The following is a 20,667-nucleotide window of genomic DNA, read 5'->3' as shown; positions in this document are numbered from 1 at the left end:
AATGAAAATAATTTTTTTAGTAAGAATCTTCGTTATTTTTATAAAACCGTGTTTCTCTAACTAAAAATTATATAAGTTTTGATTCTTATATTTAAGACGTGGTTTGGGAGTGTCCGAAATTTTTTAAATCGCGAGTGAGTGTCTTTTTGTGACAATTTTGAAAATCACTGATCCAGTACTGCTCCGAAATGGAGATCGGGCATGGGAGAAGAGTTTTATCAGTAAGATATTTTATTTTATAATTTTACTGATCACACACAAATTATCATATTTTTAAAAAATATTTCATATATTGATAGAATTTATTTCAAATCAGGCAGGCTGAATTTTTTCGGTACTGAAAATTTATTTCATGTACGAAATTTTGTTTTTAATGATATTATTTAGAATAAACATTTTTCTCAAGTCTCAAAAATATCTGGGTGTATTTCCGAAGTAGAAGTACCTCCAATTTTAATAAATCTTGGTATACTAACGTACTTTAGCGCGTTGATTACCAAAATGATGGTGAAAATTGGCGCAAATTTGATTATCATGGTAAAAATCATAAGAAACACTATAAAATCATGGTTTTTTGCGATTAACTTGTAAAAATGCAAATTTTCGAAAAATGTTATAAAAGTTGTAGATCTTGTAAAAATACACATTTTATATTTTATACATTTTTTTACCAAAAGTGATACTTTCAGCTATATCCTCCCCATTTTGCTATTTCTTTAAATTTGAAAAGAGTAGTGTCCCAAGCAGCCCGGTATATACCCAGAATATCCCTTCAATACCACCGTGGAATATTCTCATGATCTTCCAGGAAAATCAAAATGTCCGCCTCATGGAAATATTCCACGGTGACATTCAGGGAATATTCCAGTGACATTGCGGGTAATATTAAAGGAATATTCCACTGACATTAAGGGAATATTCCACGGTTATATTGAATTTTTTTTAAAGTGTTGGAATATTGGAAATGGGTTAAAATCAAAAAATCGTTGAAATCTTGTCCTGAATAAATAATACTTTGAGTTTTAAAAGTTCATGATTTTAAATACTAACATCTTGCAGAGTATGTTTTTTTCTACGCTACCCCATTATATAATTTTAATTTTTTCTTACAACAGGTATAAAATCGTAGAAATGCTTAAAAATGTCATCGTGTCTTCTGTCCCTATTTACATTTTAAGATTTTAAAAAATTTTAAATCAATTTTTTATTATCTAAATTAAAATTTCTTTTTGTGTACGTGTTCTCCAATGTATAAAATGTAATGTAAGAAAGTAGTACGTATTTTTATAACACTAAATGCGAAATATAAAAAATTTTCCACTTGTCCCCAGATTTAAATTTTTTTAATTTGTTTTTCATTTCAAAGATTTTATTTTAATTAAAAAAATAGGCTAATATTGACGATTTTTTTATTTTTACCCTTATAAATTGTTATTTGAATAAGCATAAACATTAAAAACACATTTAAAAAAATTCAATTTAACCGTGGAATATTCCCTTACTATCACTGGAATATTCCATGAATATCACCATAATATCCCCTTAATGTCACTGGAATATTCCATGCATATCCCCTTAATGTCACTGGAATTTTCCATGAATGTCACCGAGGAATATTCCCTCAATGTCACTGGAATATACCCTGAATGTCATTGTGGAATATTCCCATGATGCGGACATTTTGATTTTCCTAGAAGATCATGAGGATATTCCACTGTGGTATTCAAGGGATATTCAGGAAATATACCGTGCTGCTTGGGGTCTTAAGCGGGTGAAGACCGCTGACATTGTGTTGCGTGAACTGCAAATAATTCATTTTGATTTCATTGACAGACGTGCGTTTTTGGAAATATAGAGCGAAAATATAATATTTTTTTTAAGTTCCATTTTCTAAAAAAGAGAATCGACGCTGCAATGGTTACGTCACATTGAACATATCCCAAGTGAACGTTTTTGTTTAAAACATAAAAAGAATATGTCTTTGAATGAGTCAATGGTTACGTCACATTGAACATATCCCAAGTGAACGTTTTTGTTTAAAACATAAAAAGAATATGTCTTTGAATGAGTCAATATTCACTTGTGGTCAGTTCATGTGTCAAAAGAAAGGCAAATATCGTCACCGTCATAGTGTCGCAGAGAATACGTGGTTCGAAGAACGCCACATCTCTACGGCGTTTTGTATGATAGTGACATATTGCTTTTCTATGAGTTTTGACTTTCAACAAACTATTCGAGAGAGTAGTATTGTTGAAGGTCAAAATATTTCGTCCGAAACTATTGCAGATCGATTCTCTTCGTTGAAGAGGGTCCAATTGTAGGTCCAGGAAAAATCGTTAAAATCGACGAATGTAAAATCGGCCGTTGAAAATATGAGAGGTCGAATAGTAGAGGGTGCATGGATCCTTGGAATGATCCACAGAGGACACCAAACGAGACAAAAATACTTTAATAAATTTGATTAAAAAACATATTGTCGGAACAGAGATCCATACTGATTGCTGGAAGGTCTACATTGCTTGGAACAGTGTGGCTACGTTCACAAAACTGTGAATCATTTCGAGGAATTTGTAGACTCCACTACTGGTGCCCATACTCAAAATATTGAATCGTCTTGGAGATAGATGCGACGATCTCTCAACAAAGGAGGTGTTCACAAAACTAATCTTGCAGATCTCCTTCGTGAGTTTTTATGGCGGTGAAGAGTTCGCAAATTAAATGCTAATGCATTTTCGCAATTAATTTCGGATATTAAACTTTCTTACCTTGGTCACAAAAACTAAAAAAATGGACAATATTATCAATCGGACTTTTTTAAGGTCACCAAACCGTTGTATTTTGCAATATTATCAATAGGGCTTTTTCAAGGCCACCAAATCGTTGTATTTTGCAACATATTATCAATCGGCCATTTTTAAGGCCACCATATCCTTTTTTATTTATTTAGGAAAATACTTATTTTCATAAAAAAATGTATAGGGTCAGAATTTCCCAAACGGATCACCTAAAACCAAAAAATTTTTTTTTTGACCAAAAATATTTTTTCTTTATTCTTTATATGGTCAAACAGAATCTCTGAAATTTTTAGAGTAAAAAAAAGTTTTTGGCAAAGTTATAAACAATTAAATTTTTTAGCAGTCTTAAATGAAAAAATTTTTTTCTCGATTTCCAGTTGACCGATTTAAAAATCAAAAAAGGGTTTTTTTCCTCTTGAATTGTAGTTTTCAAAAATAATTTTTGTTTTGAAAAATTTTTATTTTTAAATATTTTTTTATATTGTTTGTTTATAAAATGTTAATAAAATATTGTGTTCTTCATGTCCTAACGAAAAAATAAAAATTGTGTTGTATTCCTCAATTATTTCTGAACATAAAACCGTTTAGAAAAAAATAACACTCAATTAGAAAAAAAGTTGTCAATTAAAAACTGTCGCTATGCAGAGCGGTACAATGATATACTTGGGTCGCGCAAGCATGGACCTATCACACCTGTGCGCACTAGTTTTACGCTACATGTTTGTACAGATTTCAATGGTAAACTATAGTCAACAGACACAATAAATAAAAAAGTGAACTTGATAATTATTTATTAATAATTTATTTTCTTGATATTTTTGATTGAATTTATATAATATGTATATTTTACATTAAATAAAACTTTTTAAGGCAGTACATATTCGACACATTGTTATTTTAGCCACTTGGCTCAAAAGTAAAAAAACATTTATTATTTATTTATAATGTTTAGTTTTTCTGGAATTAAAAACAATATTATTAACATATTTTTTAATTTACTTTCGCTTTTGCATAGGTGCAATGGTGATAGATGTTCTTTTGTTTTAAATAGAAAACAAATGAATGTCGAGTTTTATACTTACACGTAAATGTCTTTTATAGTTTTAGTCGCTAAAAAATTTATCAGAATTTTAAGTAAATCGTGACATGCATGTAATTTAAAATTGTTAAAAATAATTTAACAGTTATTTCATAAAAATGGTGCCTATTAATAAGTGTTGTAATCCTTGCGGGAAAAAAACATTCTTGCATATACAAAGCTCTGAAACAAGTAACCGAACATTGGAGTGCAGTTTTCTCTAATTTGATTGGAAAATATGTATGCGATTCATGTAGACTATTAGTTATGAGAAATAATCCTGCGAAACCAATACAAGTACCCAACGTTCCTGCGCCTGAAAAAATCAAAACTACTTCTGATGAAAATTCGGATACTGAAAATGAATCATGTGAACCTCTATATCAACCGACATATAAGGAATTAAAAAGGTTACCAAATAATCTTTCTCAAAATGAAGAGGGAAAACCAGTGAAATATAAAAGAGGTGAATTAAAAATTTCTGATGTGGGACTAGCAAAAATAGACGTTGAGTTGAAACAAAATGACGATATGCGATTTGCTCTATCGCAGGCCCTTTATAGAAGAGTAAAAATTATGCTATTAACTACCTTGCCTATTGATTATAGCATTCGAAAAATTCAAAAAGAATTGAATGTTTCTCGAAGAATGGCTTCAATGGCGCGTTTATACATTGCAAGAAATGGTTTGCGAAAACCCAACGCCAGCTTGTTATTTTTCGAACTGTCAGAACTGGCCCGGACCTGGGGTGCTATTCTCGAAATTAGTTCCGTGCACGAATCGAAGACTTTCGAAGGACTTTGTCGAAAACTGTATTCTCGAACTGTTCACTAGCCGTTCGTAGACGAAACGATTCGATTGAAATGCAACGAGTGGTCTTAACCACTCGAAGCAACAGTTTCGTGTTCGAAGTTTGGTACTGCTCATGCGCAGTAGTATTCTTTAATAATATTACGTACACTTATTATAAGTGATTCAAAGTTTCGAATTGTTATAAGTGTAAGAAGTGTAAATAATTATAAGTTAAATTTCATTTAATTTCTAAATATAAGGTAAGTTTGACGTGGACGTTTATATTTGATCCGATAGTAGATAAAAAAAAATTTAAACCTACATAACCACAAAAAACTTAAATAAAGGTAAAAGGAATGTGAAGTAATAATTAAAAAGTTATTAAAATTAAAAATTTGAAATAAATTTTTCATTAATTATCTTTATCAATAAATGAAATGATATTTACATTTATTAATTTTTCTTTGGTTTATGCGTATTGTATGTGAAATTAATTACAGATTTTCAATAATAATAACAGTAATAATAATTATAATAATAGTTATTATAATAATAATATTAATAATAATAATAATAGTAATAATAATAATAATTAATAATAACAATGAGAATAATAATAATAATAGTAATATTAATAATATTAATAGTAATGATGATGCTATTAATAAATATTTCTTATATCATACAGGATGAATTTAGGAATACGGCCATTTGCCAATGTTCTTGTTGCGGATTTTCTTAGGGATGTTGAACGAGATGCAGAATTCGCACGACAAGAATTTCGTCGTCCATTGGATCCTTTTGAATTACCCGATCATCAATTTGTTCAAATTTATCGTCTTAATAAAGAAATGGTGGACAATATAATTGATGGAATGGAAAATTTTGTACCACAAAGAAGAGTTTCAGCAATTGATGTTTCTACAAAAGTAATATTAAAGGACCTTTCATTATAAGTCAATGTTGATTGTAAAAAATTGTATGTTTATTACAATTGCATAATCTGTATATAAATTAGTAATCCAGTAATTAATGAAGTAATACTTTTCCATAATATAAGATATGAATATAAAGCAAAAATTTTGGGATTTTACAATTTTAAATAGGTTTTAACAGCATTGCGGTTCTTTGCTTCGGGCAGTTATCAAATGGATATAGGGAAAAGCATTTTTTCAAATATTTCTCAACCCTCTGTCAGCAGATGCATAAACGATGTTACGCAATTTTTCAATACAAGAGATATTTTCCAGGAATGGATTCACTTTCCGCGAAATTTCGATGAATTAAACACTGTTCGAGGAGGGTAAGATTGTTATAAGAATAATAAAAAATTTCGAGTGACATTTTGCAAAAAAAAAATGTATATAAAATTTGGAGTAATTTTTATGTTTCAGGTTTTATGAAAAATACGGGTTCCCAGGAATTGTGGGATGTGTGGATGGAACACACGTGGCTATTTATCCACCAAATATTGCTAATGCTCTATATCCCGAAAATGATTACGTCAACAGGAAAAATTACCATTCGATCAATACTCAATTGGTAAAATGAATTGAACATAATTATAATTACGAAATATTTACATAACTTATATTATCTAATAATAATTTTTGTTAATTTAGATCTGCGATAGCAACATGAGAATATTGCACGTAAATGCCCGATATCCAGGAAGTACCCATGACTCTTTTATATGGCAAAATAGCAATGTTTTACCACTTTTGCAGCAGTTGCATGAACAGGGGCATACTTACTTTGTAATAGGTATGTGTTTCGTATAATATTTTATGTAACATAAATTATATTTCTTTTCCATTCCATTAGGTGATTCTGGTTACTCATTAAGACCTTGGTTTTTGACGCCAATCAACCATGTTGAACCAAATACTCCTGAAAGTAGATTTAACAATAGATTTAAAACTACCCGCTCTATTATAGAACAATGTAACGGAGTGTTAAAAACTCGATTTCGATGTTTATTGAAACATAGAGTACTGCATTACTCTCCAACCGTGGCTTCAAGAATTATTAATACCTGTACAGTACTTCACAACATGTGCATTCATCATAACATACCACCTTTAGAAGGTGAAGATGTAGAAATTGGAGATTTGGGAATGTATCCTCCAACAGATCACGAATTGAGAGCAATATACGCCGATGCCAGACGATTACACACAAATATTGACCTTGCAAGAGGTCGTGCTTTTCGAAGAAGGTTGATTGAACGTCACTTTAATTAATATTTTTACATTAAGTTTATAAAAAAAAAAATAGGTGACAACTTGTGTAATAAACTAGGTTACAATATACAGCTCATTATTTTTTATTATAAATTTCTGAAGTCATATCAACAAAATATAGTCATTTGTTAAAAGCACAAAAATTTGATTATAATTTAATTGTAATTAATAACATAAATATATGTTGTACATAATTGTAGTTAGATTTCCAAGTTTCTTATTTAATACCTTCTTAAAAGGCAAACTTTAATTTATAATAATGTAGTCTTTTTAACTAATATAACTTAAACAACTTAACGAATACACATCACGTTTTGAAACAATCGTAACGAATTCACAGCTCGTTTTCTTGTTGTAAATGTTATGTTCTTTACAAATTTCGGCAACATACATTTTCAATCACATATCACATGTACTTCAACGTAAACTTTCATTGTAATTAATATTTAAAAAAAATTATTTTACTAATTAACACTTCTGAGGCACATATCCTACATCAATATCAAGTATACTAACATTTTTTAGAATTAGAGTAATCTTTATAACAAAACAATACAAAACAATATGAAGTATTTGGTTTAATGTTAATATTAAGATATAATATGTATTATAATTTCTATTTGGTTCAAAGTATGTCATAAATGAAACTATAATATACTCAACATACTTTTTTAGTTTAATGAAATTCTATTCAATTAACGCACACCAAAATTTGATGATATATATTTGGAATTTTACCTACCTATAAATAATTCATAACTTACTAATCGAAGCCCTCAATGTCCTCAAATATTAAGTCTTCGTCATCGTGTTGTACTTCCATATTAGAAGGCAGCCATGCAGTAGCAAATTTCTCTAATATTACGAAGGCATTTGAGCAAATATTTGCAATTGTCTCATACGCAGCGACTTGTCGTTCTAATAACTTCAACTTTGCTGTGTAATAATCGCTTCTTAAATTTAAATCTTGTTCCCCGGTATTTGCTATTTTTGATGTGAAATTTTTTGTTTCGGCAAATCTTTCATCTTTCTTGTAAATGCGTGTTCGATTGCTAGTTGAACTTTTCGGAGGAGTTTCTCGCGAACCAACTGAGTTAGTTGCTGAAAGACGGGCATTTCCTACTGTAGGAGGTTCTACTACCGCCAGTTCATTCGAATCATTTCTAATTATTGCTTGATTTTGAATGGTCGGCCCTAAACTTTCATCAAAATCTGCATCATCTTCCAAATACTCAACGCTGTGTCCGAATGAAAAAGAAACATCTCCCTCCTCGACTTGTGGATCTCCTTCGACCGTAACTTGTGACAATAAATTTAAGACAGCTGTGTCGCTATTGTTTAATAGCTGCAGTTTATTACCACCCCCCGTACCAGTAGCATGTTTTTTCTCTTTAGCAACTTTTGACTTCACATTACATCTTAAATCTTGCCAACTTTTTCGCCATTTGTCCCAAGTTTTCGGAGAGCCATTCGGTATCGCATTTAATTCTTTCGTAATATCTTTCCACAGATTTTGAGAGTGCTGATAAGTGAAAGATGCATCGAATTTTTTGTTTCTTAACTTTTCATTTGAAGCTACAAATGAGATTAGTACATCTTTTTGTTCTTGCGATATGTTTCCACATCTTTTTCTCTTTTCTGCATCCGCCATAGTGATAAACACCTATTATACGAAAAAAGCAATGAAGTGTGTAAAAATAAAAAAACATTTCTGTATGCAATGTTGAAAAGAAAAAGTAATTTAAAATAATAAAGTAAAGATTTCCTTATATTATAACAATTATTAAACTTCATTGCTTATTATTTACTTACTTGTGTGATTTTACGGCAGAATACACAGCAGTTGTAATTCACGTTATAGGATTAAGTTGCCGATCAGCTTTCAAAACATTTTCTCATAACACTTTCTTTAACCGGAAAATGTCCTTTCCTGTCAAAATAAATAATTATAGTCACAAGAAATATCATTCAGAAAAATAATAATACATTTGTACACTTAAAAAATTATTGTAATGATTCTTTTACAACATAAACAAATAAAAAACAAACTGAAGGTTATGTTCTCAATTTCATATTTTTAAGAAAATTGTTAAGTAAAATTTTACTGCAACATTTCTGTTAAAAATAACAGATTATTGGTTAAGTAATTTTGGAGTTATATTGAAATAATAGAATTATGAGCTAATTTATTGTTGTTGTATTTTAAATGAATAGAGTGATAAATAATTTTATCACTTACACTTTCATCATTGATTTTAAAGAAATAATTCCTTACTTTCATTTGTATTAAATTATTAAACTTACCTATGTACACAAAACAAAGCACAAAAAACAGCGTTCATCAAGCACATGTGTTGCCATAGTCATATCATGTCGAAGTAATTTCATTGGTTCAAAAAAATGACACTGGAAATTCACTAGAAATAAACGACGGCAACACTGTACAACCTATTCGTCTACGAACGGTCGTCGAAAGAAGTTTCGAAAGGTCCTCGAGAATACGGTTCTTGCTTCGTGCACGAAACTTACCCACCGAATTTGCTCGCATACGAACAATATTCGATTGATTTCGAGAATAGGACCCCTGATCCATTCCTCGAATCGATTCGTACATCATTTCATGAGTCCAATATATTGGAATAAAATTAAAGAATTTAATTATAAATGTAACTGTTTCTTTGAATTACGAATTTCAATTAATTAAAAAAATTATTTATGAAAAAATATTCAACTAAATTTCTCATTTTTTATCAATCATAAAAAAATATTTTTATTAAAATAATGATTCACGTAAATTAATTAAATAATATAAAATTCTAGGGCTAAATTAACAATTGAAACATTAGCGATTAAGGACTTCCTCGAGGCGATGGACGATGATTTAAAGTCTCTTTCAAAGCATGATTTTATTGCCACGGCACAAGCGAATCACTTAAACAGTTTAAAAGACTCGATTGGACACGTAATATTTATTGTAACTCTAGATTTTTCTGAAAATTATAATTACATCGTACAGGATGCAATTCAGGCGCATCACTGGAATAATAGCCAAGTTACAATTTATCCGCTATGTAATATATTACCGAAGTGATGATAATAAGCTAAAACATCACAATTTCGTTGTTGTTTCGGAGTGTAATACACATGATTCGATAGCCGTCAATTTATTTAACAAAAAAATGTTGTCGTATCTGAGAAATATTTATGGGGAGCAAAATGTTAAAAAACTGATATTTTTTCAGACGGAGCTGGTTCTCAATACAAAAATAAATATAATTTCATTACTGTTGCTAATTACGAAAAAATGTTTGGCATTACAGTTAAATGGCATTTCTTTGTCACTTCACATGAGAAAGGGCCTTCTGACGGTTTAAATGGGACGATTAAATGTTATGCGAAAAAAGCTAGCCTCCAACGTCATGTTGAAAATCAGATAACGACACCTAAAAGTTTCTTTGAGTGGGCAAAAAATTTTTTTAAAAACATTGATTTTGATTTTGGTACAACAGCTCAATACAATGCAGAGTGCATGTAATTGAAAAAACGATATCAGAATGCAATTCCCTGGCGGATTTGAATTACCTAAATTCTACCTAAAATCGCTGGGTTAGTGGGAAAAAAGGACACGTCGGATTTTCGTTGAAAAAGAGGACACGTCGCGTTTGAGTTGAAGAAAAGGACACGTCGAATTTTATATTTTTTTAAGAAAATTTAAGTTGGTAACACTTTTTTTGAGGTTGACATTTAAATATTTATTTATTTATCACTTTACTGAAACAAATTATATTGGTTAGAATGGTTAAAAATTTAATTATAATATTGAAAATTTAACCTTGTAATTCTATCTTAATTAATATTTTTGTTTAATACAAAAATTAAAATTATAATTATCCTTATTAAAAGATGAAAGATGTATATGCAGCAAAAAATTTATAACTTTAAAAATTTTTCGGGTCGTTTATGTGTAAATTGATAAAATATATTTTGATTGTAGGAAATAAAACTTAAATATAAAAGACAAATATTTACATCATAAAATGAAAGAACAATTTTTATTATTATTTTCTATATTTCTAAGCATCGTCATATATAAAGTAACTAAATTTTTTTAATTTAAAGTTTCTGAACAATAAAGAAATAATTCGTTGTTATTCTTCGGCATATTGGTTGTTTGAACATCTCTATTATAATCATAGCTAAAATGAATAATCCCATTCGAAAGAAACTGAATTTCACACCCTTGTGAAATTTTTATGTTCTTCCATGTTTTCTCTGATTCATCGGCAAAATCAAAGATAGTTTATAGTTTTATAATTATATTACTTCTCAAATATTTATATTATATTCAACAATAAAATATATACAATTTTAAAACTTTGTGAGTAGTACAAAATTATTTAAATAAAATAAAGATTAATAAACGAAATCAAATGAAATTTAAACATTAAGAAATTCTGCGATAAATGTAAAACATTTCATGAAAAAAAATTTTAACAAATGATAATTTGTTTAAAAATAATAAATTTTTTTTTAATAAAGAAATGGAGAAAAATGTATACAAAGATGGCAGATTTTTTAAAATAGAAAATACAGTATTATTAAGTTCCATATTCTTACCAGATGATTCAAACGAATTGTCTAAACTAATTTCATCTTCATGACTTTCGTGATTAGGAGAAAGAGTAAAATCAGAGAAGTTGTAAGTATAATTAAAATTCTCAGTTGCATCGATCGTAGTATTTTCTGTTTGCTCATGGGATACCGTGTCTGATTCTGTTAATAAAGCTACAAATAAAACTCTTATTTGCGGTGAATGAAAATCAATATTAAAAATAAATTTAATAATTAACAATTTTTTACCAAATGGCAAAGTGTTTAGAGTATTATTACCAGGAGGTTCACTCGAATTTTCTAAATTGAATTAATTTGCATTATTTTCGGAGTTAGTAAAAAGAGTAACATTGGAGCAGTTATCGGTATAATTAACATTTTTAGTTACATCGAAAACAGTATTTTCTATTCGTTCACGAAATATGGTATCTGATTCTGTAAATTAAACATTGACTTGTAATGAATGAATAAAATGTAATGTTAGAAATAAATTTAATAATTGTCAGTTTTTAACACATGTTAAAATTATCAGATTATTTTTACCAGCTAAATCATGAGAATTGTTTAAAGTGTATCCATTTTTATGATTTTCGTGGTTAGGATAAGGAATAGCATGAGTATAATTAACATTCGCAGATACATCGAATGAGTTATTCTTGATTTGTTCGCAAAACACCGTACCTGATTCTGTATATGCTACAAAATAATAAAAAATTGACTTGTAATAAATGAAATTCAATGTTAACATTTAATTTAATAATTAATAATAATTTGGCAAATTTTTACTGAACATTTAGTTATGTATTAAAGACTTATTGAAAACTTACTAGGCACTTTTGTACTATCTTTATCTGATAAAATACGAATTTTATAAAAATCATTTGCATTTAAAAGTTCAGTTTGCAAATTGTCAATATTTTCTATTCTTGTAGGTATAATTGGTGCTATCATTGGTGGCAAATCTAAATTATCACTTCCGAAGACTGAGAAAAAATTTACAAAGAATTACTCCAAATATTCAAAGGTTGAGTTTCAAAACATTGTTTAAAAACTTACGCTCCATATTTTAATTTTTAATTACACAAATTGTTTGACATAATTATTTTGAAATGTACCACTTCAATATTAAGCAAACATTAATCATTACAGTCATAATATTTACAATGTTATTATTTCCTTTCGTAGAGAAATTGATAATCGGAAATCAATGATGTGAAGTTATAAATTTGACGAATTTAAAAGTGTTACCAACTTAAATTTTCTTAAAAAAATATAAAATTCGACGTGTCCTTTTCTTCAACTCAAACGCGACGTGTCCTCTATTTCAACGAAAATCCGACGTGTCCTTTTTTTCCACTAACCCAGCGAAATAATTTAATAAAATTTGCAATTTCTATTAAATATAAATTATTTTTTCACACATTTTACACTAATTTCTTGAAAATATTATGAAAACTGACAACGAGTTAAAATCTACAGTTACCACTTGCACATATCAAGTGATTATTTCTTATTTATCACGTTAATAATTAAAATTCTTACAAAAATTAACTCTATAAATGTTCATTGAACCTCACAATACTAATTTTTATAAATTTTCATCAATTTAAAGCTTTTTTTGATAATTACCTAAATTCGACTTAGATTCGCCCCAGCTGGGTCGAATTTAGGTAAATCAAATTCGCCAGGAAGGTTATGAAATTAGTTAGGTTTTATTTTCAGTAATTTTACATATTTAATATTTTTTCTAATTAATTTTACTCTTTAGTTTTTAATTCCATTTTTAATTTATTGGAGCGAAAGAAACTATATTACATTATTTTTGAATTTTATTATTTTGTTATTGAAAGTAATATTTCAAGTACTTTTGAATTTTTAAAACAGAAAAATAACCCCAAAATGCAACTAAAATCTAGTAAGTATCAATTAAACAATGAAAATTTAATTACAAATAAACAAATTTTGCATACGAAATTTTTTTAATAAACATTTTATTATAATATATAAAATAAATAATATTTTTATACTAAAATATTAATTTACTTAAATGATTTTTTATTTATAAAACTTTGAAAAGCATTACTAAATGTTATAAAATCTGGTGTCATCTCAAATTTGATAAAAATGTCAGTTATGCTGGTATGCCTTTCAATCACAGAATTCAAGATGAAAAAAACCCTTTTTTTGATTTTTAAATCGGTCAACTGGAAATCGAGAAAAAAATTTTTCCTTTAAGACTGCTAAAAAATTCAATTGTTTGTAACTTTGCCAAATTTTTTTTTTTACTCTACAAATTTCAGAGATTCATTTTGACCATATAAAGAATAAAGAAAAAATATTTTTGGTCAAAAAAAAAAATTTTGGTTTTAGGTCATCCGTTTGGGAAATTCTGACCCTATAGTACATAAAATATGTATTTTAATAAGATCTGTAAGTTACATCTAAACCTTTTTTTAAATGAAGGATATTTTGAAAGATAATCACAAAAAACCATAATTTTATGGTGTTTTTGACTGTTTTTTTTGGATTTTTCTGTAAAACCAATCACTTTTGATAAAAAATGTATAGAGCATGAAATGTGTGTTTTTTTTAAATCGACAACTTAAATCAGTAGATATACAGTGCCGGTTCTAGATACAGATTCCTGCACCGACATTTACCGACATTTGAAATAAAAAATGGTTCTAATCCATTCTAATCGAGAAACTTCTAAAGAGATACAAAGAAAAAAAATTTTTCCTGAAAATTCCCCAAAAACTTGTCTCCCAAAATTTGTAAATTTTTTTCAAAATTGAGAAACGAATAAGTATATTTATGAAGTACAAGTTGACATACAGAGTTTCACTATATCTCCTGATCATACGGTAAGTATAAAATATTTTTCAAATAAATTTGGTTTTCTTAATATTTAAATAAATTGTTTAATTATTTAATAGAATAATAATTATACAGATATTATCAGAATAAGAAAACATCACCTGTTAATGTTATGAGTGGTTTTTTGCTTGGATGATAAAAATAGTTACATACATTTCAGAGAGGAATCATCTGTAGTGTAATATGAGATATGTCAGCACAATAAAATTAGAAGACATATAATACTTATTATTATTATCAATTATTATTTATTAATAATTATTATTAATTATTACAATTATTATTATTAATTATTACAATTATTATTATTATTAGTATTATTAACTCTCAAGATGTAATTTTTGCATGAATTTTAATTTATTTTCACATCAGAAAAATGTATGACTATAAAAGAGTGAGGAAAAATTTCTTATTACTACATTGTATTGTTATGTCCGATTATACGGTAAGTAGAAAATATTTTTCAACTAAATTTTGTTTTCTTAATATTTAAATAAATTGTTTAATTATTTAATAGAATAATAATTATACAGTTATTATTATCAGAATAAGGAAACATCACCTGTTAATGTTATGAGTGGTTTTTTTGCATGGATGATAAAAATAGTTTCATACAATTCAGAGAGGAATCATCTGGAGTGTAATATGAGACATGTCAGCATATTATATTATATTATGTATAAACGTAGAGATGAATGAACATATGTTTTTAATGTCTGAATCATTCCCTTGGAATAAATATATATATATATATAATAATTAGAAAAGGAAAAAATGTATTATCTAAAAAAAGATAGAGAATGAATTAAAGAAGTATAAAATGTGAGAATTAACTCTCCAGTTTCCATAAAGTCTCGGGTAGTTGATTTGTATTGAGAAGTTGTGACTGAGTGTTTGCGTTAAACATAATAGTTGTCAGTGTAAAAAAATACCATTTTAAATAATTTATATTGTGGTTGAAAATTTTAAGGAAAATGGAAGGAAAATTAAAGAAGTTAAACAGAGCTGCTAGTTTTTTACCAATCAAAAAATTGAGTGAATTGATCCTTAATGAATATTATAATATTACAGATATTAAACAAACAACAACAAAATTTGGTTTAAAAATTGTGGCTGAAATTGATAGTGAATATGTTGTCTTTCTACCACAAAGGATGGTAAAGGTTCTTGAAAGTGATACGGAATCATTTACTCATTTACAACAAGCTGCGGAGAAAGGAGAATTACAATTAAAATTTTTGGGTGGAAAATACAATTACTTTGAATTTGTATCTAAAGCAGAATAAAAAATGGCATATCTTCCTCTTAATCAATTACTTCTTTCAACCACATATAACTTAAATTCATCATATACAAAACAAGTAATTATTGGTGCCGAATTAAAGAGCAATTTATCTATAAAAATAAAGTTATTAAGCAGCCATCCTCAAACATCAGTCTCATTCTCAATACTAGAATGGAAATTTTTCAACACGTTTTATTTAGAAATGGAAGAATTTTTTTCTAATAAATCTGAACCTCGTGAAATCAACTGTGATACATTTCATCTGAATTTTGTCAGTTATTTAAATAATCGCTTTGTATTAATTAAAAATTCAGTTGAAGGAGAATTAGCATTTTCCCTGAAATTTGAAACTTATAATACTTTGAAGCAACTCAATCGCTGTGTGAAAGAAAGTGCAAGGGAAATAAAATTTTTGCCTTTACAACAAATTAAATTGAATATTATTAAAACAATTGAAGAAATTGTATATCAACGATTTGAATTACACCACCTGACGGCTTTGGAAAAATTTGTTCGGAAAAATAATTTTAAAATATTGGGAAATGTATTATTAAATAATGAATGTGAAAATCCTGTAAATATAGAAAAGCTTTTTTGTGAAATTATTACTTTTCATTCCAAGGCAATTTGTAATGAAGTTTTAACTTACATTCAAAAATTCACAAGCAAAATATCACATGAAAATTAGAAAGTAAGTATTTCTGCAGTTTTCTCATTATGTTCCTAATTTTTTAAATATAATTTACTTAATATATATTTGTTATATATGTTTCAGAAAATTCTGTCCAGAACCTTTTACAAAGTGAATTTAAAAATGAAAAAAACAATTCTAGTGAATCCTTAAAATTAATTGATTATTTCAAGAAGAAGAAATAGATGATGATGATGATGATGATGATTGATCCAATGAAGAAAGGAATTAATTAATTATAAACATTTAATGTATTCATGTCAGTTATGGTAAAATATATATTTAAAAAAGAAGTAGATGATGATGATTGATCCAATGAAGAAAGGAATTAATTAATTATAAACATTTAATATATTCATGTCAGTTATGGTAAAATATATATTTAAAATGTATTTTTATAATTATATATTACTATTGTATTTATATTAATGTTTAAATTATAAGAAAATAATGTACACTACAGAAATATACCATATGTTAAAATGATGATACTAATTAGATATAAATAGAAAAAAAAGATGATGTAATATCTTAATATTTATATTAGAGGAGAATAATTTTTGAACAATAAATATATTTTAGAAATTCTTCAATTTATTTCAATAAGAAAGTTTTACATATCCTCATTTATCCAACTATTATGAGAATTATCAAATCCTAACCATTTAACATACATTCTATGACGATGTTTTTTTAATATTTTTTCAATTAAATAAATATCTGGATTTTTAACTATAGCAATTTCTTCTTCATAAAAATTACCAGCTATAGGTCTATTTTGATAATCTCTGAGCAAGTATGTTACTGGTTTAGTATTGTTTACCCGATCAATTGTGAAAATTTCTGTTGTCCAGTTAGGTGTGTAACCTTTCTCAAACATATGTTTTAGTTTACTTATTCTAACTTCATCTCCTTTTCTAAATTTCGGTTTCTTTTTCGAAGATTTTACAACAAATGTTTTATAAACGTTAAACAAAATTCTCTTTTCATTATTTTTGTTTACATCTTTTGGTTTTATTTTTATGGTTTGGTGCTTAGTGTTATTGTACGAGAAAAGTAAATCTTGCAAAATACCTAACCATTTGTAATTGCCTTGCGAACTAAATTGCATCCACATTTTATTTTTCAAGGTACGATTAAAACGTTCACAAATCGAAGCTTTAAGATTACTAAATGTGGAATACATATTTATTTTATATTCTCTCATGAGATTTTTGAAATTAATATTATAGAATTCTTTTCCTTGATCCACGTGTAGGTTTTTCGGCACCCTGCCTTGGTCCAGCACTGTCTTCATTGCAGCTGAAATGTCTTCACCAGTTTTATTCTTTACAGGAACAGCCCAGGCGTATTTTGAAAAATTGTCAATGACCGTTAATATATATTTGTAGTTTTTATTTTTCTTTGCATATGTTAACATATCCACCAGGTCGGCTTGCCAAGTGTCATCGATTGCTCGTATATCAAACTTTCGCCTAGCATAATTTCTTCTAACAGGTTTATGCAATTCTCTAATTAGAGCTTGCTTCTCTTCATTCATATTTTAAAATCAAACTTTTCTTATTTTATTCAAGTGCACTTAATCGTTTATCCAACTGAGTAAGGAACTCTTTATTAAGTGTTAACCACTCTATATTTCTTTCGATACTTATTTTTAGATTATGCATATATTTATTTACAGAATCTTCTAGTCTTATTATTTTTATATTATTGTTAAGTATATCAGATCTCATAGATCCTAATATCTTATAAATTTCATTGACTTCAGTGCTCACAATTTTTTTCACAAGACTGAAGTTAGTTGCATCACCTTCACTTAAAGCTTCTGCAACATTACACAACTTTTTATTTTCAACATTGAAATTTCCTTCTGTTGTATATTTAAAGCCAACTCCAGGAGGCCCACGAATAGAATTTTCAATTTTTTTAAAAGAACGTCCAAATACGTCGAGAGACATTATTCAACTGATTTGTTTTTATATTAATCAAAATTAATAAATAATGTTTGCTTCTCGTAGTTCTTCAATGATTGATAAAATTTCGTTTGTGTGGCTTGGATTTCCTGCTGACTGAGATGCTAACAGTAAACCTAGTCTGTCCACTAGTTCATTTGGATCATCCCAATATATATAGTCCATTTTATTTGTTTGTTTAGCAATCATAAACTCAGGTAAGGCACCCCCACGAGAAGAAATCTTATTTTTTTTACCATTTCTTTTTTTAGTAGGTGAAGATAATTTGTCTATAAATCGCTTAAATTTGAAGGATTTACTCTCACGAATGTCACTATCAGCTTTATAGTTTTTTTTATGTGCGTTTGTCAAGAGAAGTATTTTTTTGAAATTTCCCAAATCTTTAGCATAGATCGAAGACTCATCTGGAGTTTTTTTGAAAAGGAGTTCAAGTAATCCTTTACTGCTAGGAAATGTTGAATTAGCCACATTTATATAGTTTTCATTAAAACTTATCGGAGAATTACCAATCTTTAATTTGTTTTTACCTGATTTTCTTACACCACATATATTATCGATTTCTCTACTGTTTTTATTTAACATCTCAAGATACATTTTTGTGTCCTTATCTAACGATCGTGAAGAAGAAGAATGTGATCCATTGTCCTCATACAACAATGAATCATCATCATCATCATCATTATCATCATCATCATCATCATCATAATCATCATCATCATCATCATCATCATTATTATCATCATTATTATCATCATTATTATCACCACCACCATTGTAATCATCAATATTATTTTTATCACCATAACTCTCAAATTTTTCCACCTTTTCAGTTTTAACATTTTCATCTTTATTATTAATATCATCTTTTTTAAGTACTTTAAAATCACTAACTAGCTTTTCCAGAGGATTAGTAATAGGTTTAAAAGTATCTTCTAATTTTTCTGCAAAGTTTTCTTTATTTAACATTAACAATTTATGTTTTCGTCGAATTGCGTCACTGGCTTTTGCCAAATGCAGCGCAATATCTTTTTGTTTTTGAATTTGTTCAGTTCTTGAAGATGACATCTTAATTGAACCAAGTTTAAGCTATAACTAATCTTAGAGGCTGGGTGCAAATCACTTTAAGCTTCAGAAACTTTTATAAAACAGTCAAAACCCTTTCTGTATCTACCATTATTAAGATCACTATCTTTGTCAAGGACAATGAAACCATATTTGTCACTATTCCAACATGAGGAACATAATTCCTTAAATTTTGTATATATCATATCTGTATTGACATGATCATCATATATGTGTTTAAGGTTTAAATCATCCTGTCTAAAAATTATCAAAAAATTCACATTATCTCGAATTAAATGCTTTGGAATCCGTGTATACGTTTGACATAAATAAAAACAATCAATAAGTCTATGACGACCCATTGAGAAAAATTCTCGAATCCTATCTTGTTTATCACAGGCTATATCATCAAAGACAATTGTAGAATTTGGTTTTGCTTCGTTTGGTTGAATAACCTCTTCATGTTCATGAAATGGAAAATATTCAATTCCTTCCACTAATTCAAGAGTTTTTTCCAAAAATTTATATTTTGGTTGATTTAATGATTTGGAGAAAATGTAGATATTTTCAAAGCGTAGTCCATTTGAATGTAAAAGTAGAGCAAGTAAAGCATTTGTTTTTCCACAGTTCGATGGACCACAAAAAATTGCTCTTACCGTATTGGGTAACAGATTTCCATGACGTTTTGTCTTAGACTCTTGTTGTGTTACTTTATCAAAATCTAACACAGGTAATTTTGTTGATTGTTCTTTGAACTCCATCTTTTGATATTATCTGAGGTGGAAGAGTATAAATACAAAACTGTTATTATTTTTAGTATATCAGTCTATATATTAATTTTTTTTAGTGAAAAATGTAAATTATTCTCTTAAAACTTAATTCAATATATCCTATGCAATTCAGAAAGGTTAAATATTCAGAGTAAACTGAGCTAGAAAGTATAAATACATTGCTTTTATACATTTTGAAATCAGTCTTAAAAAGATACTCGTTGTAGAAATATAAAAGAATGCTTGTAAAGAAAAAAGCAAACAGTTCTAAAAACTCTATCAAACGTGGTAAAGGTCTCTTAAATAAAATTATCAACAAGTTACCTATTGAATTACATATTCCTGGTTATCAATACTGTGGACCTGGTACAAAATTAACAAAACGATTGGCACGCGGTGATCCTGGCATTAATATTCTTGATCAAGCTTGTAAGGAACACGATATTGCATATTCTCAAAATAATAGCCTTGAAAGTAGACACGTTGCAGA

General features: G+C 27.8%; 2 protein-coding genes and 1 pseudogene across 2 annotated transcripts; 2 read left to right on the top strand and 1 right to left on the bottom strand.

The window, feature by feature from the left end:
- The first annotated feature begins 5,354 nt into the window (after nt 1–5,354).
- LOC127280407 (putative nuclease HARBI1) lies at nt 5,355–6,216 on the top strand. Its single transcript, XM_051303365.1, is given in 3 exon segments — nt 5,355–5,594; nt 5,772–6,002; nt 6,043–6,216. Coding segments are annotated over 3 exon segments (645 nt in total).
- Nucleotides 6,217–6,321: 105 nt separating this feature from the next.
- LOC127280406 (putative nuclease HARBI1) lies at nt 6,322–6,908 on the top strand (annotated as a pseudogene).
- Nucleotides 6,909–7,671: 763 nt separating this feature from the next.
- Nucleotides 7,672–8,559, bottom strand: LOC127280405 (uncharacterized). Its single transcript, XM_051303364.1, has one exon. It carries the CDS (start codon nt 8,557–8,559, stop codon nt 7,672–7,674), a length of 888 nt encoding a protein of 295 aa, XP_051159321.1.
- Nucleotides 8,560–20,667: the final 12,108 nt, after the last annotated feature.

The sequence above is a fragment of the Leptopilina boulardi genome, unplaced genomic scaffold, assembly GCF_019393585.1.
Source record: "Leptopilina boulardi isolate dan_hultmark-lab unplaced genomic scaffold, ZJU_Lbou_2.1 LbouV2_244, whole genome shotgun sequence".
NCBI lineage: Eukaryota > Metazoa > Arthropoda > Insecta > Hymenoptera > Figitidae > Leptopilina > Leptopilina boulardi.
Note: the sequence above shows the minus strand (reverse complement) of the source record. Positions and strands in the feature narration are given on the sequence as shown.

What these genes read in the sequence shown, in the direction of transcription:
- LOC127280405 (XM_051303364.1), bottom strand. Translation starts at nt 8,559, where the DNA reads ATGGCGGATGCAGAAAAGAGAAAAAGATGTGGAAACATATCGCAAGAA.